General features: G+C 30.7%; 5 protein-coding genes and 1 long non-coding RNA gene across 7 annotated transcripts in view; 3 read left to right on the top strand and 3 right to left on the bottom strand.

Moving 5' to 3' along the window:
- LOC113515631 (SH3 domain-containing kinase-binding protein 1) overlaps positions 1–5140 on the bottom strand; it is a 30158-nt gene extending 25018 nt beyond the window's left edge. For both annotated transcript variants that reach the window (XM_052893430.1, XM_052893429.1), the window contains exons 1-2: positions 4966–5140; positions 2598–2781 (exon numbers count right to left, since the gene is read on the bottom strand). In XM_052893430.1, the coding sequence (XP_052749390.1) occupies positions 2598–2781; positions 4966–4990 (209 nt within the window). In that variant the 5' untranslated portion in view covers positions 4991–5140. The remainder of the gene's footprint in view (positions 1–2597; positions 2782–4965) is intronic.
- A 3072-nt stretch (positions 5141–8212) lies between these two features.
- LOC128200326 (uncharacterized) lies at positions 8213–11695 on the top strand. Its single transcript, XR_008252682.1, has 3 exons — positions 8213–8403; positions 9539–9736; positions 10173–11695. It is a non-coding gene; the product is annotated as an uncharacterized LOC128200326 (long non-coding RNA).
- A 387-nt stretch (positions 11696–12082) lies between these two features.
- LOC113515655 (protein PET100 homolog, mitochondrial) lies at positions 12083–12576 on the top strand. The gene has a single exon (XM_026899915.3). It carries the CDS (start codon positions 12212–12214, stop codon positions 12428–12430), a length of 219 nt encoding a protein of 72 aa, XP_026755716.1. The 5' UTR covers positions 12083–12211; the 3' UTR covers positions 12431–12576.
- Positions 12577–12799: 223 nt separating this feature from the next.
- Positions 12800–15524, bottom strand: LOC113515476 (major facilitator superfamily domain-containing protein 9-like). Its single transcript, XM_026899704.3, has 5 exons — positions 15081–15524; positions 14865–14996; positions 14313–14442; positions 13892–14110; positions 12800–13573 (listed from the first exon to the last, which is right to left on the bottom strand). Exons 1-5 carry the CDS (start codon positions 15120–15122, stop codon positions 12861–12863), a joined length of 1236 nt encoding a protein of 411 aa, XP_026755505.2. The 5' UTR covers positions 15123–15524; the 3' UTR covers positions 12800–12860.
- A 1416-nt stretch (positions 15525–16940) lies between these two features.
- Positions 16941–17874, top strand: LOC113515569 (NADH dehydrogenase [ubiquinone] 1 beta subcomplex subunit 2, mitochondrial-like). The gene is made up of 3 exons (XM_026899828.3): positions 16941–17183; positions 17419–17545; positions 17702–17874. The coding sequence occupies exons 1-3, from the start codon at positions 17086–17088 to the stop codon at positions 17786–17788; spliced, it is 312 nt and encodes a 103-aa protein (XP_026755629.1). The 5' UTR covers positions 16941–17085; the 3' UTR covers positions 17789–17874.
- Positions 17875–18499: 625 nt separating this feature from the next.
- Positions 18500–20313, bottom strand: LOC113515562 (complex III assembly factor LYRM7). Its single transcript, XM_026899818.3, has 4 exons — positions 20156–20313; positions 19935–20078; positions 18913–18994; positions 18500–18713 (listed from the first exon to the last, which is right to left on the bottom strand). Exons 1-4 carry the CDS (start codon positions 20174–20176, stop codon positions 18580–18582), a joined length of 381 nt encoding a protein of 126 aa, XP_026755619.1. The 5' UTR covers positions 20177–20313; the 3' UTR covers positions 18500–18579.
- Between the last annotated feature and the right edge of the window lie 4359 nt (positions 20314–24672).

Consider the following 24672-nt stretch of genomic DNA (forward strand, 5'->3'; position numbering starts at 1 on the left):
GTTATTATAACTAGTAATTATTAAGAAAATATACTTAATTGATAACTGTTTAAGATTTCTTAAAATTAGGCTAATAGCTATTCAAAATTCTTTCCTCAGTTTATAAAATGAGTAGTTTGTGTTTAATAGCTTATTTCATGCCGTTCAGTTAAAATTTCCAAAATAAATACGTTTCTTACAGTTTTATTATAGTAAGTAACTATACAGGATATGGATATATGATTACATACTCAAACCAGTTCTGTTGGAACTGTCGCCTAGACCAACATACAGTATATTGCTAATACACGATTCTAACTGTAACAGCTATTAACGGATCGATTTTAGATAATTTACATAATGTAAATTATTATTATTCACTGAACTCCGACTCATAGATTCACTAAAAAACAAAATTAGATCCTTTTATATTCGTCTTTTGTTAATAAAGGATGATATAAAATCTTACAACTATTACAGTTACAACTTACACTATTTTAATGCAAATATCGTAACATAATTCCACGGTAGGTATACAATGTCGTGAAAGCCAACCTAAAGCGACCTTTCCCGGATTATTATCAGTTTTGTTATAGCTGTAAACAAATGTTAGGTAACATAATTGGTTTATCCAAAATATTATGTTTCGTACTATTAAGAACTAAATTTAAAGTAATTCGAACCAGGCTTTTGAAACAAGAATTAAGATAGGTAAGTACGTCTACTTAAGAGATTGATTCACAAAAAGAAACTATTTCGAGAGTACTGCGAAACCAACACAGGAAATATTCTGTTGATTGCAAAAGAATAATCGAAATCGGAGCAAAATTGGTGAAACATCACGTAAGGTACATATTCTCCTTTTTAAAATCGGTTGAAATTACGCCAAATACAACAAATACCTATTTGGCGTAATTCAACCGAATTTTAAAAGTTGTTGTTAAGCATACTCTGTTATGTCCATGGTACCACTTTCTATCAGGTGTGCCATCAACTTATTCACCTTAGTAAGTTACATAAAAAAGTACTTTTTTGATGAAATTTCTAAACATTTATGTTTTGTGGATTTTTTACTATTGTGGTTTAATGATAAAGGTTAACTACCTACCTCCTAGGGGCTGAAATACATAGAAGTATTAAATACTAAAGTAAGAGATAGCCACATAGCTAAAAAAAAGTAAATATTCATGATATTTTGTGAAGACAGACGTACATAACCTACATCCCAGCTACAGTTAATAATTATTATCATTAATCTCAACTTCCTTCACACGTCAGCCTGCAGTTATCAAATGTCAGAAAATAGTTTTACTTCACGTACAATTTTTAACTTCATATGCTTTCCTATTACTCATTTTATTTAATACTCATTTTAAATGACGAATACAGAACAAATGATTAATCATTACCATGCCTACTTTTTAGGAATCCACACAGAAATTGCAAAAATCCTTACATGTAAGTTCAGTAGCAATAAGTCCTCTATATCATAGCTGTTTTTATAAAATAAAATTTACTTGAAAATTGTTACACTTATAATTATAGATATTTCTTTCAAACCTCAAATCATATTATTATAAAAAATGCAAAATAAATATATAACGCCTAAAAAGATTTTATGATATGGATTTAAATTAAACGCAGTAATTGACAAACTAACTGATTTTGGCTAAATTTTAATTTCAAATTCCTATATATATATATATATAAAATCTGTCCAAAATGTTTAACATAAACTGCATTAGGAGTAATTATTTACAAATACTTTAGTGTGAAAGTAAATTCGTTATTAATAAATAGTTGTAACTAAAGGGCAAGCTAAATAATAGGTAGGTAGAGTTTTGTCATCAATAAAGGATGTACTATTAAAAATTTGTGGTACTATCTATGAGAAACCTACAATTATCTTAAATAGAAAACCCATGGTAAGTCAATATAATTATTACTTTTTAGCCGTTAACTGTCCACTGCTGGACTTTAGTCATAAGAAGAGTTTTGCCAGTAGTTGCCACGTTTGGTAAGCAGGTTGGCAACCACAGTTAGGCTTTTAAAGATGTTTTAAGAGGGATGCTGCTGCCCATCCCTCGCTCTCACTTAGTCACCTCTTACAACACCCATAGGAAAGGAATGGGTGACCCATCCTATGCCAGGGCACACACAGCTATGTCAATATAATACTCCAGATAAATGTTACGTATGAATACAAATAATATGATTTTTGATATGTTCTTACATCCCTATACTAGAAAAAATATAAGTACTCAATAAATTTATGTACTTTATGACATATTTTTTTTTTTTTATTAAAATTGTATATATTTGTTCATGTTTATTGTTAAGAACCATAACTGTAAATTGTAGCATACATTACATACAAACATATTTGTATATATGTATACATATAAAATAGTAAGTTACAATTTAAATTTTGAGCTTGTTTGTTTGTTACAATTAAAAAAGTTGTTGAATGAAGAAGGATTTAGACTACATTTTATCCTGGTCATTAAACATATTCCAGTCACATAGATGAAGTTGCGGGTAAACTCTGGTATGTATAATATATTTAATGTTTGTCAGATAAGTCAGTATTCTACGACTATGACAATATATAAACTAACCTTGCAGTGGTTTGTTCAGCAAGCACTGATACAAAATTGTCAGGGAACATGCCCCGACGGCCACGCAGTTCCCCTCGCCACCAGCCTCCCGGCAGTCTCTCCACATCTCGGAGAACATCACCTGGTCTGATAGTCAGCTCATCGGGTTCTGATGCATCATATGTGTAGTTCACAATACAGGACACTGCAAAAGAATATTTATTGTGAGATAAATGCAATACATATACACATGCATACATGAAAAATTCTTTCAAACAACATAACAACTAACATAAAACCTTAAAAATTTTAGATAAACTCTCATGTTAAATAACCAGTTTCTTAAGGTAGCCTAGTCTAGTGTATAGGATACAGGGGTCATGTCATTTGAAACAAAATACAATAACATAAATTTGGTAATGGATTAAAAGAATGATATGGATTAGTATTAAAAGTAATAAATCCTTAGCATTTTAATTCACAATCTTCATATCTTAGGACTTTTTAATCATTCATAAATATTGAAAAAATTTAAATTATATGTGAAAAATTACAGTTAATTCAGATATAGTAAAAATTTGGTGTAAACAAACATAATATCAATCAGTTTTTAATATCAACAATAATCAACTATTTCAGACATCCTTCATTTTCTACTTTTAAAAAAAGATAACATTATTATGTAATAAAACATTCTCTTTTTATTATTTTATATTTTTTTAATTTTGCAAGGGACCAATTGAATAAATATTTTAATTTTTATATAATTTTCATATTTATGTATTTCTTAAAATATAAACCTTTACTGAACACTTCACTTAATTCACTCATACTCATGTGATATAAAAAAATAAAATAAATACAATGATGATATTATATTTTAAGCAACTTTAAAATAGAACTCAATTTTTAACAAATTTGTTTTTTTATGTTTTGTAATGATTTCTTTGCCAATTCTGAACTGATTTTATTACTTCATACTTTCTGTTTTTATTTACTATTAAAGTAAGTTTTTGTAGAATACAATCTGTCTAGATAGCATGTACATGAAATTTAATTAAAAATTCCTGATACTAGAACTACAATTAGAAAACTACAACTAAAAATCAATAGGCCAATTTTGAGTTTGATGAAATTTACTATATTATTTATATAGATGATATTAAGTAATATAAAATATTTATATTATTTCTATAATATTACCCATATTATACAATTTTATATATTTTTTTATAATTTGTTGTTCATTCGAGTACCTCTATCCCATTTGTGTTCTGCCATGAAGCAGTTGTTGGCATAGCTTTATTTCAGTCTAAAGGTGGAATATGGCATTAAAATTAAAGAGTACAGAGATATACAACCTTAGTCCTCAGGAATTGTGACATATGAAAGGTATCACAAATAACACAGTATACTCTGTTACTACAAGACTGCTGTTGCAATACATAGAACAGGAGAGTAATATTAAAAATAGCAACTTTATTTATTTTATATATCTATTATTTAGTGACCCAGCTCATGTTGAGGGAATTTCCAAAAATAATATATAACATATATTACTCACTGATAATCTAAAAGGCAAGGATTTTTTATAATTGGTTAGGTAGTTTTTGAGTTTATTCATAACAAACAAACAAACAATCAAATCTTCCCTTTTTATAATCTTAGTACAGATAATGATTTTATGCTAACAACAATTATTAACTAAATTTATATTAGATTTTTAATTTCAATTAGAACTAATTAATATTTAGTTTTTAGTACTGTAATATATAACTTTCTATAAATTATCAATTTTAAATTTTAAGTCTAGAAATATATATAGGGATTGACACTTTGAATCAACCTCATCAATATAAGTAAATAAAAAATAATAATAGATTTAAGAAAATTAATAAGAATTAGGATGATAGCAGAATCAAGGGTATTAGTGCAAACTATCCCCAAACTTTCAATTATTAGCAGGTACCACCTTACGATTTGCGTTGTAATAGCACCAGGTCGCGGCGCGCGATTTGTTTATTAGCATTCAACGTGCATGACCTCAGAATGCTTAAAAATGACTCATACTATATAAGACAATTCAAAGGGGAAACAATAATAATAATTACATTTATTATACAAACATAATTTTAGAATTTGTCATTACGGTGTTTAAATATTTTGACAAAAAATTAAGAAATTTTAAAGATATGGACAGGAGTCATAACATAGTGCCAATATCCGTACCTAGGTCATTGTATTAAACAAAAATTTTCGTAATGCATACGAAAAAAATGAATTATTGAATTAAGTACCTAATACGTCACCTGAATTCGTTGTAGAAAACAGTTATTCATACACAAACACACAAATTAGAACAGGTACATTACACCTAGTTTTTACTTACCCTTCACATTTGCATTTGTCTCCATTTCCAAAGTTAAATCATATCACATTATCACTCAACATATATTAAATTTATCTGTCGTCTGTACATTGCAAGTGAAATTAGAAAGAATAATAAATAATAGATGTAACACTAAAGAAACGCTCAAGATACAACTTCACTGTTTTTACGATTACGTACGTTTTTTTTTTTTTTTAGTACGTTTGTTCCGTTTGGAACAGGCTAAGGTCGGAGACCATGCTGCCTAGTCTTCAAAAAGATAAATTGTCTGGAATTTTATTTTTCTAATGTCGCTTCAATTATTGTCATAATCTTCAATATTTCATTTGTCAAATCCGGTAAGTACATTTTCATAAATATCTTTTCTTGAGTTTTCTTAAACCAGTGGATTTATCAAATTAAAAATAAATAATTATAAAAAATCATTGTCTTGCAATTCAATAAAAGTATTCTTATAGCTCCTTGAATGTTGTAGTAATATAAGTGAAAATAGCTTTGAAACAAGAAGGAAATCTTAAGAGAAGCGGGATTGAGTGCGGGATATTTTCGGGTTTTTTGAAGATAATCCTAAGTTCGTCAAACATAATGTGTCTTTGAATGACAAATTCAGAGCAATCAAAAAAAGGTGATGTAGAGATTGGGCTGTATTTGAGTTACACCATGTGCATGATGGGGAAGCGATCATGCCCATTCGGTGCAGGTGTTCGTTGAAATGTCCGTGGCCGATTCGTAATCTACAAATATTGGTGTAAAATTTTCTGTTTGTGTCCTTTCCTTTGCAGAACCACGGTTTTCCAATACGCCAATTAATTTTGCGGTACCATTTGCCTTTAGTCTGTAATATTTGAGTCCAATGCTCCTCCCATTTAGTTGTAACGATTTTATGTATTCCAATACTACAATCTGAGTAACAAAGGGGTAAATCTTGAACACGAGCAGCACTTGAATTAATAATTTTAGCCAAAGTGTCTACTTGTTCATTCCCAAACACTCCAATATGTGAAGGGGTCCAGATGAAGATAATATCTTTTCCATATATAGTACAGAGATGATAATATTTATTACGAATTTCTTGAATTAAGTAGTTTGATGATGAAATGAATGTGTTATTTTTTAATGCCATAAGAACACTCATACTATCTGTAATTATAATCCATTTCGAATATAGTACCTGTTTTTCTATGTATTCTAATGCTAAAAATATAGCTTTTGCTTCTGCTGTGTAAATACTAGCCAAAGTTGAAATTTTATAACCGTGACCAAATCTATTTGACAAATCGTAAAAAGCCACTGAAGTGCTAAGTGCATTTTTGGAACCATCTGTATATATCTGCCTGTAGTCAATAAATCCTGATAAAGTCTCATACATATCGTGCTTTTCTTTTATGTCTTTACGTATAACAATTTTGATCTTACAGAACTTACTCTCATAAAGGCCATTATAACAAGGAAGTATCTTACTACTATAGATGTTATATTCATCTCGTAAATTCAAATCATTGACAATAGTTTTATTCAAAAACATAGAAATGGGGCAATTTAATAATTTGAGTATGAGTGGGTTATTGGAAACTGAAAAAACTTTGAAGAGAAATTTGAGTTTTAGGTATTCGAAACGAAGAAGGATAGGAGGCAAATTACATTCTACTTGCATTGAGATAATTGGAGAAGTATACATAGCACCTAAAATAAGTCTTAAATTCATATTTTGAATTTTTTCGAGTTTTTCTACTAATTTATGTTCTGAGGCATAACAAAAGAAAGCGTAATCAAAATTACTTCTAACAAGAGATTTGTAAAGTAAAAGGATAATTTTAGGATCAGCTCCCCAGTTACGACCAATTACAGATCTTATTATATTAGTGGCTCTTAAAGCACGATCTACTAAGCAATCAACGTATAGATCCCATTTTAAATTTTGATGAAAAATTACCCCCAGAAATTTAACGCTACAGTCTGTTGGAAGAGTTTGATTATTATATATAATATTCATTAATGGAACATATTTATGAACTTGATGAAAAACAACTACTTTACTTTTGGTTAAACTAATATCGAGGGAAAGAAGAGAAAAATATTTCTCAAGTCTTTTTAATGACTCATTTAACACTAATTGCATATCAATAATATTCTTTCCTTTTATATAAATTAATAAATCATCGGCAAATTGCAAGTTGTTCACACTGTTTCCTAAAATTGAATTAAGTTTATAGATATATAAAATATATAGTAGCGGGCTTAGAATACCACCTTGACATACTCCTTTAGAGCTTAACCTAGGTCCTATTAATTTACTATTTACTTTAACAAACACTTCTCTATTACTAAGAAAATTATAAATCCATTCGATAAGTTTCATTGGAAGAAATGAGGATAAAATCGAAGATAGAACTGTTAAATTTACATTGTTAAAAGCTCCTACGACATCTAAAAAAACAGATAGAACATATTCATCGTTATTCAAAGCAGTACTAAGGTCGACATAGAAGTTTGCTAAACTTTCGCGCGCTGAATATCCACGGCGAAAACCAAATTGATTCGATGGTAATATACTATTACTTTCAATAAAGAACTCTAAACGCTGTTTAATTAATTGTTCGAATAATTTGCCTGCACAGGACGTCAATGTTATAGGTCTATAGGAGTCGAAATTTGTAGGATCTTTACCGGGTTTAATTACTGGAATCAAACAATCCATTTTCCATTCTGGTGGGATAATACAGTCCTTCCATAAATCGTTAAAAATTTGTAAGAGTTTAGTAAGGTTTATTTTATTCAGCAATCGAAACATATTGTATGTTAAGCGATCAAGGCCACTAGCTGTATCTTTTCTAGATTTTACTGCACTGGATATTTCATCAATTGAGAATGGGTCAGTGAGAAATTTTGGGCATGAATTAACAGAATTAAACTGTTTGTCATCAAAAGGTGAGTGTACAAAATCAGGAGTATATTTGCGTAAAAAATCATTGACCCATGATATATCTTTAAAATGATTTTGACGATGTTTTGAATTTAGTTTTCTCATATTTTGCCAAACAGTGGAAATTGGTGTTAATCTATTAAATTTGGAACAAAATTCCTGCCACCCCTGTTGTCTTACTTGCTTAATTACTAACTTTTTAACAGCTTGAACTCTTTTAAAATTTATGTAATTATCGAGAGTTGGATTTTGTTTAAACCTAAGGTAAGCCGCTTTACTATCATTGACAGCTGTCGCACACCTGTTATTCCACCAAGGTACTGCAATATGTTTGTGCCTCTTTGAAGTATTTGCACCGCTATTTGATAAGTTCCTACGTGGAACGGAACGTTCCACAGCTGTCAAAATAATTTTACAGAACCTATTGTAATTGTTTAAGGGTTCATTGACATCATACTCGAAATCCAAAAGTAATTGATTAACAGTTTCAGAATAAAGATCCCAATTAACGAGACGTAGGTTTATACGATTTAACAAAAGTTTATTAACTTCATCTATAGGAGCATGTTGTTCACCTGACGGAGTTGATGAAGAGTTCTTTGTGTTTATTTTAGTAAAAGTCGGCAGGTGATAACTTCCTAACGGATCATCATGAACCGACCACTCGCATTTTAATGATATGGATGGGGATACCATAGTTAAATCAAGGCCATTGGGTCTCCAAATATGAGAGCCAACAGTAGTAACTTGCTTATCATTTAATAGTACCAAATTACATTCATCTAAACAATCAAGAATGTCTTTACCTCATGTATTAGTGGAGGTACAACCCCACATAGTATGATGTGCATTTAAATCTCCAGATATGATAGTGGGTTTAGGAAGAGACTCCAAAAAGAACTTAAATTTGGCTTTAGTAAAACTAGGTGTACTATTGGTAGGACAGTAAATACTGGCAACTGAATACCAAGAATTATTAACTTCAATACTAATAGCTATAGTTTGCAAAGAATTGTCGAAAAAAGAGTGAAGTTTTTTATATCTAATACTATTATGTATAATAATCGCTACTCCATTGTGGTTATTACCACAATCATTTCGTTCTATACAATAATCTTTAATTTTTAATTTGTAATGTGGTTTTAGCCAAGTTTCTGAGATGAGAGCAATGTGAATATGATGTTCATTTAAAAATTGTGTAAAAATATGTCGATTGCTCAGTAGGCTCTGAGCGTTCCACTGTATAATAGTTAATTGGTCTCGATTGAATTTTGTGAAATAGGTCTATTACCAAAAGTATCATATAACACATTCAAAACACTTTTAGTGTTAATAGATGTGTTCTTTGTGTTATGTAGTGAAATAAGTTTGATTATGCTTTCTATTAAAAGTGATAAACTCTTGTTATCAGAATTTAGAATTGAAATTAGGTCTACATTTTTTTTAGGTTTGTTACCCAGTTTAGGAAATATTTCAGTGCTAAGTATATCTCCAAAAGAAGCAGGTCTGAATTTAGATCTATTTTCAGCAATTTTCTTTTGTTTAACAGGGCATTGCGGTGATACACTTGTGTGATTTCCATTGCAGTGTACACAAATAGCGTTTTCCATTCCAGTTGTACAAGTTTTATAATTATGCTCACCTTTGCAGATGCTGCAACGCTCAGAATTCTTACAGAATTTAGCTAAATGTCCATACCTCAAGCACCGGTAGCATTGTTTAACTGGTGGTATATATGGAGTGACATTGTGGCGCCAACCTCCAATATCCAGATATTCAGGTAATACAGATGCAGCAAAAGTAATTGTCACGGTTAGAGTTGGCTGTAACACATATCCATGAGTCAAGGTATTTTTTCTTAAAATTCTTTTAATAGCAATAATCTTCTTAGAACTCGATATCATAGTATATATTTTTTTATTAGATATATTTGTAGGTACATTTCTAATAACGCCTGTAACTTCTGTTGAAGAAGCAGGAATACTGGCCTTAAAATGGTAGTCATTTAAAAAAGTTTTATTATTTAAAAAAGCATTGGCTAAGTCTGGCTTTTGAAAGTATACTCCGATTTTGAATTTATTTATAGATCTAAGATAAGTTACCCCTTTATTAAAACGTTTTAAACAGGAGGAGAGTGAGAGCAAGTCTCTGGATCCAATGGTTTTCTGACTATCTGAGGATTCTACAAAGACAACAAATTCTGTCCCAGGGGATTCCTCGGGATATCTTCTAATATAATCTGTGACGTAGTAAGGTTTATACTTATCGGCCTTATCAATTTCAGATTCTGAGTCAGTAGAAGTATCTTCCGAATATATATCCTTGTCATTACAAGGTTCATGGTCTACATCACCTGAATCGTCATCTTTTTTTTTCCTTTTCCTACAACTGCGCTTCCCCATGAATGCTAATTATATTACTGTCACTGAATTTAGTGAAAATATAATATTTTATTCAATAATAAGAATTGATAGAGATAGTTTTTATAAATTAATAAAAAAAATTTAAAAAACCCGCTTGTTCTTATTCGAGTTTCCCGCCTTTTTTTTCTTGACGTTGTTGTTATCTCGTTTCATTTATACATACACGTCAGTCACATCAAACAAAATGTTGTTTCATCAGTCACTTCAATCCACAGTATAAAAAATTTTGATAAATTTTGAAACATTTCTATAACAAAGATAAAGAACCTATGATATCCTAACACAGTATCCTAAAGACAACCAGTCTAAAATGTTTTGAGTTCAATAGCTCTGCCTACGCTAATAATTTGCGCTTGTGGGTTGCCAATTAAAGATGATAGATGAAAATAAAATGATAGGTCAGTTAGGCAGTGCGACGAATACAATGGGAATTAATCAAGATGATTTTCAGGAAAAAACGCGTGAGGCTCAATTTTGCTGAACTATTGGCAGCCACCACGTTGTACACCTTTTTAGTGTATTTTTTTTTATCCGACTTATATGATGTTTTATATTTTACTCTTCTATTAACGTCTAAGAAATAACAGTCAGCCTGATAGGCTATATAGCATTGGGGGTGCTCGGCCTCTTTGCTAACAATCCTTCCTCTCACTCCCTTAACGTCATTAACAAATCGTTTACTTAGGTACCTTTGTGCCATTCGTGTTAATACCGTAAAGCAGTTGTGTTTGTTTGGTTGTTTCGATTTGAAGGGTTTGTTATGGATGATAATGGAATGGTAGGCCCGCTCGCGCTATCGGTATACACTGGCGGGGCACCAGTGAGGGATGATTGGTGGAGGTAAAAGGTAGGTCAATTAGCTCATCGTGACGAATTTAACGATAAATTAGTCACGATGGTTTCTAGGGGGAATCGCGTGGAGGTCGACCTGTTAAGGTATATTGATAACAATGGGGACTTACCTCCCCATTACTAACAATCTTTTGCCCCCCTCGTATTGATATAATAATGAGTTTATAGGGTATACAGAAATAACACCTGAGTCCTCAGAAATAGCAACGCATGGGAGGTATCCTGGGCGAAACAGTATGGCGAAACTATGTCCAAGCTTATGTCTGTAGGCGACGGTTATCACTTTCCATGAGGTGGGTCGTCAGCTTGTTTGCCATTGTAAGTTACATTATTATAACATAAAAAATTATATTCTAAAATGAGCGGTAGATTAATAAAATAAAGTTTCGTAGAAAAATATCACTCCAGCATCAATTTTTTTTACTGCCGTAAATCTGATAACTATAATAATTCTATACCAGAATCTTTGGTGTAACATACAGCTCAGAATAACGAATAAAATTCGAGACCAAAAAGGTTTTTTTTTAAATAGTATTTCTTAATTTTTTTGACTTGATAATAATGTCATATATATATATATATATATATATATGACATTATCAATTATTTGTAAATGACAAATTTTACATATACTCTAGTATATGTTTGACACATTTTATGTAGAAAGTATACGGCCGTATAAGATTTTCTATACACCACCCTGCTATGAATTATTTTAACACTATCATAATAATTTATGTAATTCCTTGTTCTTATGTTTCTCTCTTATCCTACAATTCAGATATCTGTAATTTACTCTGTGGTGATGTTGAAGTGACAGTGACATTCACATAACTCTCTCGGAAACAAAAAAAAAATTCCAGACAAATTATCTTTTTGAAGACTAGGCAGCATGGTCTCCGACCTTAGCCTGTTCCAAACGGAACAAACGTACTAAAAAAAAAAAAAAACAAAAAAAAAACAAAGATACCCAAGTTGTTTTTATCAAAATTATTCCAATTTTGTGAATCTTATACAGATATTGACATTCATAGGTAATAAACTGACCATGGGGAACTGGAAATTAGAAGTTGGAAGAATGGCAATGTACATGTCTTTCCCTGTAATACTTTTCCATTATTTTAATCAACCTGCTTATTTCGAGGAGTGGGTAACAAAAACCAAGCGTAATATTTTTCCACCGGAAAATGCAAAGGACAGAGAAGATATTCAGAAACTTATTACAGACATGAGAAGGAAACAAATGCAAAGTTTGGAAGGAGAGTGATTGTATATTTATTATCTATTCATTTAGTATAAAATTAGTATCTGTTAATTACAGTTCTCTATAGGTTCGTAAAGTTTGATATAGATCTATATCAGTCTAATATAGTCCATAAAGAAAGCATGTAAATAAATATTTATTTAACAACATTTTGGTTATTATTTAATATTCCTTTATTATTTATCAATTTTGCATTAAATCTTGTAAATTTTAAGTAAACAGTATTATGATATCAGGTTTCGATGTTTTAAAATGCAACATAACTAGTTTATCAGTAGTACTTAGTGGAATTCAGTAACATGGAAATACTGTCAATATACTGATACTTAAACTAATAGATCAAAACGGACCAGATTTGAAAGAAAACAATCATATTTTTAAATAATATATTCTTTTTTATAACAAAAATATAATAATAATCTGTATAATTTTTTTAATCAATTTTGAGTTGTTTATATCTATATTGATAACTCAAGGCAAGACCTAATATGGTAGAGCAAAAAGATGCATATATAACATATGCAACTCCAAAGTACTCCCCAATAAATCCTGCCACCATGGGAGCTATAACTCCAGAGAGAGATCGGACACTATTTGATGCTCCAATTAATGTTCCTCTGTGATCACCATGACTACGCTTCAGTATCATTTCCAATGTCACTAGCCTACCTATTGCATTGCCTATAGCTAAAGGAACTAACCATATAATATAAGTAAAAACATTATAGGACACAATTAAGCCTGATAATGATACACTCAATAGGACAAAAACATGAAAATTTCGTAAACTATAATCAATGTCATGCGTATAAAAATTATTTATGTAACCTATGAAAAAGCTAGATATTGAACCAATTACTCCTTGAAATGAAATAACATAACCTACATATTTTGGAGTAAGTTGATATTGTGTTTTTAAATATAAAGAGTAATTTGAATAATAAACACCCATTGTGAATCCTATTAAAGCTTTGAACAAAAATATATCCCAATATTCAGACCATTTAACTTTGTATAATTCTATTACAGACTGTTTGATATTACCTATGAAGGAATGTATTATATTTTTGGATGGTGCAGTATTCTTGCTTGATTTTCCTTTCGAGCGTTTTTTACTGCTTGTTTTAGGTAAGAAATATGCTAATCCTGAAAATAAGTGTTTAGAAATATAAGTAAAATATACAGTGAAAAGTAGTTTCCTACTATACTTATTATGAAAAACATACAATTTATATCAATCTCCAGAGTATTCTGTTATAGTATTAAATTAAATAAACTTGTTACTGAACTCTGATAGGCTAGTCAAATGTATTTATCATCTAGTTAGCTAGTTATAACAATTATATTATTATAGTACTAGATGTTATTTTAAACAGAAAGTTTAAACATGCAATGCAATAATGCAAAAACTTAAAGTAAAATTCAGTCAATAAAAACATCTAATATAATTAATTATGTACCTACCAGCATTAAAAATAAAGCAAAATCCAACAACAACTGCAATAAAAGTAAAACCATTTTCTGGATTATCTTCTGCTATATGCCCACCAATGACAGGACCCAATGTGATACCTGCACCTGAAATTGCAGCCATTTTTCCATATATACCCGACTGCTTCTGTTCATTTTTTTCATAGTCTGGTACTAGAGCTTTAGTCAACATCTGAGTTTGTTTGAATAAACCTAGAAAGCAGAGAAAATCCACATATATATAAAAAGAAATATTTAACTTAAGGATCACTATTTTCTGAAAAACCTTAGTCAATAGATTATAATTACATAATGTTTAAATATAGCAATAAATAAAAAAAAAAACAAAGGCAAATACTTTAATATTTAAGATAAATTAACAGCCTATATAGAATAAAAGTACATGTAATAATACCTAAAACAGCTCGAATGACTAGAATCATTGCAATAGAAGGGGTGAGCCCTATAATTGTGTAAGCTAAAGCACATATAAGTAGTGTCATCATTAATATTGCTTTTCGGCCCTTAAGGTCACTCAAACTGCCCTGAAAAATAAAATGGCAGTTTGTGAAGATAATACAAATATTTGTCAGCCAATTAAGTATAAGATTGATATGTAAAATAGCTTAATTGTATCTATCCATATATAAATAAAGCTAATTTTGTGAGATGTATCATCAATTATATCATTATTATTTACTTAGAATATATATAATAGATATCCATACAGGTATATAGAGAAACCAAGCATAACACGCGAGTTAAGATATAGATAGATAATTCAAAATCTATGACTATTAATTTTGTCTGTTTAGTATGATAATAATAGGCTATTTCCTGTTATGAAATTATACTCATGCTTAGTAATGGTAATGTTAAATAAATTGGTATGGTCAAACACTCCAAAGAATATTTTTTTAAAAGTTTTAGAATTCGAAAGACTGTGAAACAAATAATATTAACATACTATAAGTGGGCCTGATCCCAACTGAAAACCAGCATAGATAGATCCAAGTAAGCCCACATATATGTGATTTGCACCCATTTTCCGTACATGGCCAGGCACAAGTGGTACGATAAGGCCTACTGCCAAGAGGTCCTGAAATCATTAAAATAAATGATAACATGATAAATATGTCAATAAGTTCTAATAATTGAATTTTTATTATTAAAAACAACTAACCAAAAAAGCAATAGTTTGAAGAAGACATATGGAAAAGGACATATTATCTACTTTTTTGTTTCTTGTGCCTAATATGAAACTATTACTATAAGTGTTGTCAAATCCATACAATATCCGTGTAGTGATGGTAAATAGACGACTTGATATTACAGCATTTATAGAGTTATTACTTCATGTTCCACAATATTTCATAATTTTTCATTGTTTTTAATTTGAATAATTAACTAAATCGATGAATTACTGTTTGGAACACAAATCAGAGAGATTATATCTACTGAAGTAGGAGACAAAGCAAATGAACAATAATTAGATAAGAAAGAAATGAAAATTATAAAATGCAAAGAATTATTATAAAATGAAAATCAAAATGGGATGAGGAAAAGAGATAGAAGAAGCAGTAATCAGTGATAACGTGATAAGTTGGTCTGTGGTAGCAATAGCAAATAAAAAAAAGTTGGCACTACCCTAATATGATGAAATAGTTTCTATTATAAATCTATGTAGCTGTAAGATGCACTAAGAAAATAATATCAATAAATATTTACTGTATTGTAATTATTTATCATATGTCTATGTCAAAAAAAATATATTGATATTAAGGAACTATTCACACTTATTCAGCTCTAGTCAGCTTTTGTCCATAGAAACAACGATTTTGTATGGAGACGTATACGCATCCATTCAGCTTTCCGCGTCAATTCTGCTTTCGCAGCAATTCAGTATAAAATGAGGATAAATGTGTATTTATCATGCGAATGCTATACAGAGCATTAAGGGCTGTTCCGCCGCATTTACCGTCGAACGCGCGAAACAGCTATTTCCAGGGATATTTCGCGACTCCTTGTCGACAAGTTGCAAACTGTATTGTTTCTGCATTGATTTGTTTTAATATTAAGTAATTATTATGTACGCAAGGATATCAATCCTATTAATTAATGATTACTATAAAATACGTCTGCACTCTTTAAACGTATTTTATAGTAATTATAATTATTTTATTTTTACGAAATACAGCATATTCAACGCCGTATGTAGTAGACAAGCGTTTTAGCGGAGATAGCACGCTATGACGGCTTTTATCATTCTTATGACGCCGTACGCGGCTGATAGAAGCAGAGCTGTATAAGTGTGATCAAAATCGTTCAGCGAATAAGTGTGAGTAGTTCCTAAGGCATGACAGGTACTGTAAAAGACCTAGCTGCCGTAGTAGTGTAAATTTTCAAATTCAATAAACTGGTTGCACAGATATTATAAAAAAGAATCTTTTTCGAATACAGTGTTCGAGTGCAATAGAATTTACGCGTGGAGAGAAAGAGACAGGTTTACGTAGTAAGAATAAATAGTCTAAGTCAGTCATTGTCAGTTCAACAGTCAGTAGCATCATTGCCTGATAAAATAGTTTTTGCAATTTTGGATACAGATTTTAGTGATATGAGATTTTGAAGAAATGAGATAGAGAAAAATTAAATTTAAGTGAAGAAATTAATTTAATTTTATTTAATGGAAATTCAATAGCATATACCGTTGAAGGTAACATCATGAGTTGAAGAAGTCAGGTGTAGAGAAAGGAGTTTTCATCGTCGGTTTGATGGTTAAACATGGCAAAACGCAATGAAATCGACACAAGTTTGTGATTTGGTAATTTTTTTTTATAACACAGGGGCAAACGAGCTTACTACTCACAACACCAAAAGGCATTGTAGGTGTGCTGGCGGCCTTTTAAAAAAGCATATTTCCTTCTCTTGAAGGTTATGATGTTGTAATAAATTAATGGAAACATCTGAATTTGGAGAAACACATGAAATTTAGGCAAAAATAAAAAAATTACATCTAGCAATTCTGGCCAATAGTCGTCAGTCTACTGTCAGTGCGAGTAATCTTCAGTCCGTCAGTCAGATATTTTCTGAATTTCTTAAACAATTCCAATTAATTGGTAAATAAAAATCACAATTACCAATCTCTTTGCGTAGAATTTAGTTAAAAAAGTCCTATATTTTTTTTTATAATGCTAGCAAGAACTCTCGTGTCGAGAGCAGTTTTAATACAAAGTTTAAAAAATGTAGGTGAAATTATGAAACACTCGAGAAGAAACGCAGGACACGGGTATGGTTGTTATGTCATACTTCGGTAAAATTAGCAATTGGAAATAGGTTCTATCAATTTGAAGTACCCACAAACTTAAAACTCAGTAATTAATAGTTGTTGTTCTCTATTAATAAGTTAAACGGGATTTCTTCTTTCTTAGACATCTATATAACAATTTTATATATTTATTTAAATATATACAACAACTTCTTTATTTCTTCTTCTTCTTTACTAATTTTTGTTTTTATTTCAGGGTATGGACATATAGGGTACCTCCTCCTATGCCTTCTAAGAAAACAGTAATGCTAGCTAATGGACTTGGTGGATTGTGTTGGTTTTGGATTCTCTACCATCTTGCTACTGAGCCGGAACATGTCTTCGTATGTATATACATGTTTTCTTCCATTATAATTATGAGACTGATAATGTATAAATAAATTATGTTAAAGCAGTACACTGATTTGTTGCTCATATACTTCTTTTATATTTATAAATATACTTAATGAAATATCAATTATTATTTTGTATATTTTCAGGGTGAATTCACATATGTTGATCCTAGCACTTGGACAGATGAAGAATTAGGCATTCCACCGGATTCTGTAGGACCACTAAAGAATTAAATGAAGGCAAATTTAATGTTCCTTAAATATATTACTTATTGTAGCCTACAGTTTCGTTATTTGTTTAATAAATAGTATTTATTAAATGGTGGACATTATTTTCAGAAGTAACCCTTAAATTTTTATATTTAGATTAAATAATCAATGCTCATAAGAATAATTGTCTTGTTAATAGATCTGTACATGATAAATTTAATTTTAAGTTTGGTAACTTTTGGATCCAAAACTTTTAATGCATTTATTATTGTATTATCTGTATCTCGCATCTATCCCCACATGCATCAGTACATAAAGTATTGTATGAGCTAAATTAGATTAAATTTTATTCAAATTATCCACCCATCCTTATAAGTTTTCATATTTATAATATTAATAGGGTAATGGGTTTAGATGTTTATTTTCATTATAGTAAAAATGGTATCCTTTGCATTAAGTAAAAAAATTAACATCAATATATCACAACTTAGAAATTGGTAAATGCTCCCAAGACTACATATTTAAAAGATCATTATTGCCTAGTCCTATACATATATAAATATATTTTTTTTTCTAGGAAGGAATATATTATCTTTGAGACCCTAGAGAGACTAGCTTTAAATATGGATTATGTTAATTAACATATTGTATATCAATGTTATGTAGTGACAGCCAAAGTATTATCATTGTAGTACAATTATATTATATGACACTGTACATACTAAAAAGCAAGAGTTGATCAAAGAAACAAATGTCCAATTTTAATAAAAAGCAAAAAGTATAATTACTATATATGACTACAATTAATGTATGTTTTATTTAGATAGTTCATTTGTTTGTGCTTTATCTTGACAGCATGGTCTTGGTCCTGTTGTCTCATCTTCTATTACAGCATTCTCATTATAAGGTATATTATCTAGCTTCAGTGTTTCTTCAGTTATCCTTGCCTCTGTTTAATAAAAAAAGAATAGTATATAATTAATAAAAAACACATTAAATTTTACCACTATGAATAAAAGTTATATTATTTTTTTGCATTGGGTTGAGAAAATTATATTAATATTTTGATATTAGTATAATTTTACAAAAACAGATTAGTATAAGAATAATGTATAGAAGTATTGAATATAATGTACCACAACACTTACCATAGACACCAGGTTTGATTTCTCGGGCTTGAATAACTTGAGTTTTCAGTTCCCGCTCCACATCCTCACCAAATTTTACCATCTAGGGAGTTATTAATTAGTAAATAATTAGGGGTTTACTTAGTAGTTACATTCTAAAAGCTCTTAGTAGTGAGTGCACTGATCTGACCAACACCAAAGTTGTCTTAACTTTAACAATTAACCGGCTAGGTGATGCAAGGATGTAAACACATCTAATTATTTTTTTAGTGTCAGGCTTACCTCTACTCTCTATTTTAGTAGATAGCATTTTTAGGTAGCTGTGGGTTGAACGGATGGCAGAGCAACTCATCCTTGCTATTGGACAAGGGCAATAGAATAATGGTACAAATAAATGCTACCTTTATTCCAATGGGACAGTAGAAAATGTATTATTACCTCAACTGTGATTAGATTTGTGGATTTAGTAAATATAAAAATGTATATATATATATATATATATATATATATATATATATATATATATATATATATATATATATATATATATATATATATATACATTCCTGTCCCACTTTCATTGTAGTAAGAAAATTTCATTACTATAAGCAATTATATTCCATATTTTATTATTTATTATTATGAGCACAAATCATTTATGTATTTTTGTGTCATATTATATGTATGTGTTCATAATATTGTAGTTTTCAAAACAATGACTTATTTTTATATGTTATATTACCATCCATAGTATCTCATGATGTAAGTATTAGTATAAAAAGTATTTAGTGTTAATGCAGAATATGACCCATAGGTGTAATACAATTTATAAAAATTCGTTAACAGTCCATAAGGGTAGCTTTATACTCACCAATCTAATAATTTAAAACACTGAAAGCTACTTTTAGATACATAAATTTTTTTCTTAAGTTTTATTACTCACAACACCATAAATAGTATACTCTAGGTCTTGTTGATTAAGGAAGTAATATATTTAATTCACCAATTTATAAAATAAATTAGAGAATATTACATAAACTTACAGCTTTGATTGCAACTTCATCTTTAACATGTTTGTTTTTGCGATATTCATCATTGATTTTAATTCTTGCAGCAGTTAAGGCCTTTTCATCTCCTTCAAAAACTTTGATTCTAGTGCGATGCAATTTTTTAAAGCTCTGAAGAACCTGGAATGTAGTTGGTTACCTTTTAATATAGAATTTAATGTAATTTCATATTTTCGAAAATAATAATGAACACTTACTAATTTTCTTAAATTACTCATAATTTATTATTATTCCGGAATAACACAATGCATTATTATAATATTATGAAAATGAAAATATATATTTCAAATAATATTGCGTTTATATTACTACTGAAAAGTAGATTAATTGCATTATTTGATAATCGGCAGTACCTTTGGACTGACAATACTGAAAAATTAGTCTATGCAAGTATTAAGAAGTAACAACGAAATAAGCAAACATTTATAGTGTTGTAGGTATATACTGATACAATTATATGTCTCAGTATATAATAATACTATGTAATACCTTTGTTTAAAATATGGATATCAATATGCATCAAAAAAATTTAAATAATTATAAAATTTTCAAATTCAATGAAGTGGTTACATAGAATATATATATCAGAAGTAAGGTGGTAATGTGTCTTTGGTATTTAGTAGATCAAAAGTGAGGTGCTAATTTGACGTCTTCAATTTGACATTGACAATTTCTTTTTTCTGCTTTAGTGGCATTTATCCTAAGAATCTATTCTGAAATCTTTGCATATTTTTTTTTGATAGATGAAAATGGTATGGTAACCGCTCCTGCGCTAACGGGATACGCTGGTAGAGCACCAGTTAAGGGTGATAGATGAGAATAAAAACAGGCCAGTTAGCCCATCATGACGAATTCATCAGGAATTAACCATGATAGTTTCCAGGGAGAACCGCGAGGAGGTCGACCTGGTTGGGTATATTGCTAGCAATGGGATTCTCAGTCTCTATTACTAACAATCCCTTTCCTCTAATCTTTGCATTTACCCCTAAGAACAAGGAATAACATAGAAAAATCTTTAATTTACCTTTATCCGAATATCAACACATTGTTTGTTGATATTAAGGTATTTTGCCAACAATTTTATTGACTTTGCAAATGTATAATTTTATCCGATTCACAAAGATAAGGTAAAGAATGAAAATAGTACGAGTATCTATAGCGTGGATTAAGGACAGCAGTTATCATTGGTCTTGATCGATATGACAGTAATATTTAGAAAGAGAGACCATTATAAGGGAAATATAGATGCGTGAACAAGATGTGAAATATTTTTTATCTTGCTTTACGTACGCAATTATTTTGGATGGATGGATGGACTTATTTGCCACGTCAATACATTTACAGCGTTTCTATCGCATTTTCTTTCTATTACTTATCCACGGATATTGTAGGTGCTGAGAACTAAAAGGGGCGCAGAGGCCTAAACAAGACGCCGCACCATAGAATTGCAAATTGCATGGTAATCATGCGTGCGCAATCCTTATACGATGGTGGGGCACCAGTAAGTGGTAATAGATGAAGATGAAACTAGGTCAGTTATCCCATTGTGACGGAGCTATCAAGAATTGTTCATGATCTTTTCCAGGGGGACCGCGTGGAGGTCGACGTGACAGGGTGTATTGCTAGAAATGGAAATTAACATCCCTATTATTAATTCCTCTCCCTCTTCCAGGTGTAATGTGACCAGCCCTGATTATTACTGGATCGCGTAAAAAAAAGTGAGAAATGTTGTGTAAAGTATATAGGTAGGCAATTGCGATGGCATTAGGTAAAAAATCTACTTATAAGCACTCGCGAAAGTGCGTTACGGGCATAAGTAATTTGGAAACAATGTTCAGTTTTCCTAGAAGAAAACAAAGTACACTTGGCATACATAAATTAGCATATCGCATTGCCGGGCGTCATGTAATACTGTGGCGTCATCGTACAGCGGTCATGGCAAATTGCATCGCTATTACAGGAATTTACGCCGTGTAATAGCATCCATTATCCATTCCTGACTTATTTTGATGTGGCCCTGGAGGATCAAGACAGCATTAGGTAACAATGAATCAAATTGTTGTGTATACTTACTACCAACTTTTCTATTAAAGAAGAGTAGGAATCTATTATAATGCCCTTTCTTGCGGTTGGAATTCGTGATTAGACGAGCAGAAGATTAATATGTAGACAATGAACGGTGCAAGATTTTTTTTCTTTATGAAATAATATCAAGAAATAGAGATAGTAATAGAAGTAGGTACTTCTATTTTTGTAATTTTGAAATAAATGGATGTCCCATTGTCCTCATACATGTATCAAATAATGGTGTTTTTTTATTGGTTTTTGCTAACAGTATCCTATCTGATAGTATTTATTGCTAGTAATAAGAACTAGTCCCTTTTATTAACAAATCCTTCATTCCAAAGTGCACGTATTTTATATGGGTGGCATGGATGTTCATCTGAACTTTAGGATACTCCTAAAGTGAGGGAGAAAAAGTTGACAGAAGTTATTAGTGGACATGGGGGCGGTGAGGGGAAGGAAAGGTACTTTTTTATGGGTGAAAATGACATGATAACCCCACCTGCGCTACTGGTATACACTGGCGGGGTATTAGTGAGCGACAATAGGTGACGATAAAAACAGGTCCATTAGCCTATCGTGAAGATTTCCACTAGAATTAACTACGATAGTTTCTAGAGGGAACCGCGCGGAGGTCGACTTGATAGAGTATATTACTAGCAATGGGGCAGTTAGACCCCATTACTAACAATCACTCCCCCCCCCCCCAGGGAAAGGTACTAAGGTCTAACTTTTTCATTACTAGCAATATACTGTTGATCTTCGTATGGTAAAAATCATCCAGTGGGATTGGTTAATTTGTCATTATCTTCTAATTTGACCAACTTCATTCTCACTTATCATCACTTACTGATACCCCTCAAATGTATACCGATAGCGCAGGCGGTGCTTTCATTTAATTTTCATCTCATTAAAAAATGCTAGTGCACGAGAGATACAATAAATATTGTAAGTTGGGAGCCATTCTATTATAAATTATAACTTTTACTAGTCATGTTATTTTTTTTTCCCCCGAAAGTGGTAAACAAGTATACATTCCGACTGATGGTAAACAGTTACTAAAGACTATAAACGCCTGAAACATTGGAGGTGTCACATGCTTGTTGCTGACCTTGAAGAAACTTTAATATACTCTTTTTGAAGAGCCGCATAATATATAGTCTCTAGGGAAAACCTCGGCAGGGTTTTGTTTTTTTTTTATACAACTTAGAATGGCAAACAAGCTGACGACCCACCTGATGGAAAGTGGTAACCATCGCCTATAGACATGAGTAGTACCATGGACATAATAGAGTATACTGTTTCGCCCATGATCAGTCGTAGTCAGTTATATTTTCTTGTTTTAATTATTGTTAGGTATATTATGTAAGGGTATATATATTATATGAATTAGCCTTAAAAGATATTTTTTAAACCTCATCCAGCGGATAGTGTGATGATTATACTGACAGAGAAATTATTTACAGTTACGTTATAATTACGAGTATGTATAGATAAAATTGTTGCTTATTGCAATTTTATTCAAGTAAGATCTTTTTATTTTTCTAACGCTACAATCTTGGATGGCGACGTAACAATTTGCGCATTTCACGAAGATACTTACTTAATGGAATTTTTATTTAAGCAATTTAAAATGGATGTATAAATTTAATATTGCTGGACGACGCGATGGCCGGTGGACCACCCTGGCTTTATTATATTGCAGGTTTATTACAGGCAATAGCTTGCCGGCGCACTGCTCCCTGCCGCCCGTTGTAAACTATTGCAGCAAATTGCTTACATAGCAAAAAGTACTTCGTGTTCTGCATTAAAATCGAACACGTACAAATCTATTCATATGTATCACACCTTTAATAGACACTGGATAAATACATGAAAATTTGGATTTGTTGAATGTTGGATTATTTACGTTTAATAAAATAGCAACAGTCGACGTAGTGCTTCTGATTTCTCTATCTGGGATTATAGTCTTGAGTGTATTTTTGTTATATACAACTAACAAAAATATGAATGTTAAGTAAAATGATTGAAATATAAATGTTTATTGAATGTATATTTAATTACATTTAAACGAGTAAATTGCCCGTAGATTATAATTGCTGTTAATTATAATTTTTGACATAATTTTATTGTACAATAACTAATACGAATAGTTCACTTCACGAACTGTTCTCGCAGAGTGCTGTTAAAGTGAATCATCCGCGAATTTCAATTAAATTTAGTACAGTAAATAGGTCTTGTCCTAAATTAACATATACCTACTAGGACAGTTACTCGTATCGAAGAGTAGGAACAGTTTATAAGAATTGCATTATTAAAACCAGCTGAATAAATGGTCCTAACAGATTCATGTATCTATGAATGAAACCGTTAAAACTCTGTGCCCCTTATGCATAAAGATGTCCCTGACGTGTATATTTAATTGATTGTGTACTAGGACCAATGGCTCATGCTTTAATGTCTAAGCGAAGCCCTGCTATGTTCGACCATAAATTGTTATTATGAACAGGTGCTTCATTTAGATACAAATCGGTTTACGACTGTTAGTTTTGCATTAAGACGTTACGAACTATAAAACTAATTTGTGCAGTTGCAACTTGCATTACTCATTCAGTGAAATACAACTATCGTTTGGTAAGCAAAGTCAGAG

The sequence above is a fragment of the Galleria mellonella genome, unplaced genomic scaffold, assembly GCF_026898425.1.
Source record: "Galleria mellonella isolate WM207_F2 unplaced genomic scaffold, CSIRO_AGI_GalMel_v1 utg173, whole genome shotgun sequence".
In the NCBI taxonomy this organism is placed as follows: Eukaryota; Metazoa; Arthropoda; class Insecta; order Lepidoptera; family Pyralidae; genus Galleria; species Galleria mellonella.

What these genes read in the sequence shown, in the direction of transcription:
- LOC113515655 (XM_026899915.3), top strand. Translation starts at nt 12,212, where the DNA reads ATGGGGAACTGGAAATTAGAAGTTGGAAGAATGGCAATGTACATGTCT.
- LOC113515476 (XM_026899704.3), bottom strand. Translation starts at nt 15,122, where the DNA reads ATGTCCTTTTCCATATGTCTTCTTCAAACTATTGCTTTTTTG. An exon ending in TGGGATCAGGCCCACTTATA is followed by an intron (nt 14,443 to 14,864) that starts GTATGTTAATAT and finishes TTTATTTTTCAG; the next exon opens with GGCAGTTTGAGTGACCTTAA. An exon ending in TTGCTTTATTTTTAATGCTG is followed by an intron (nt 13,574 to 13,891) that starts GTAGGTACATAA and finishes ACTTATTTTCAG; the next exon opens with GATTAGCATATTTCTTACCT.
- LOC113515569 (XM_026899828.3), top strand. Translation starts at nt 17,086, where the DNA reads ATGCTAGCAAGAACTCTCGTGTCGAGAGCAGTTTTAATACAAAGTTTA. An exon ending in AGAAGAAACGCAGGACACGG is followed by an intron (nt 17,184 to 17,418) that starts GTATGGTTGTTA and finishes TTTTTATTTCAG; the next exon opens with GGTATGGACATATAGGGTAC. An exon ending in CTGAGCCGGAACATGTCTTC is followed by an intron (nt 17,546 to 17,701) that starts GTATGTATATAC and finishes GTATATTTTCAG; the next exon opens with GGTGAATTCACATATGTTGA.
- LOC113515562 (XM_026899818.3), bottom strand. Translation starts at nt 20,176, where the DNA reads ATGAGTAATTTAAGAAAATTA. An exon ending in TGAGTAATTTAAGAAAATTA is followed by an intron (nt 20,079 to 20,155) that starts GTAAGTGTTCAT and finishes ACTACATTCCAG; the next exon opens with GTTCTTCAGAGCTTTAAAAA. An exon ending in ATGAAGTTGCAATCAAAGCT is followed by an intron (nt 18,995 to 19,934) that starts GTAAGTTTATGT and finishes ATAACTCCCTAG; the next exon opens with ATGGTAAAATTTGGTGAGGA.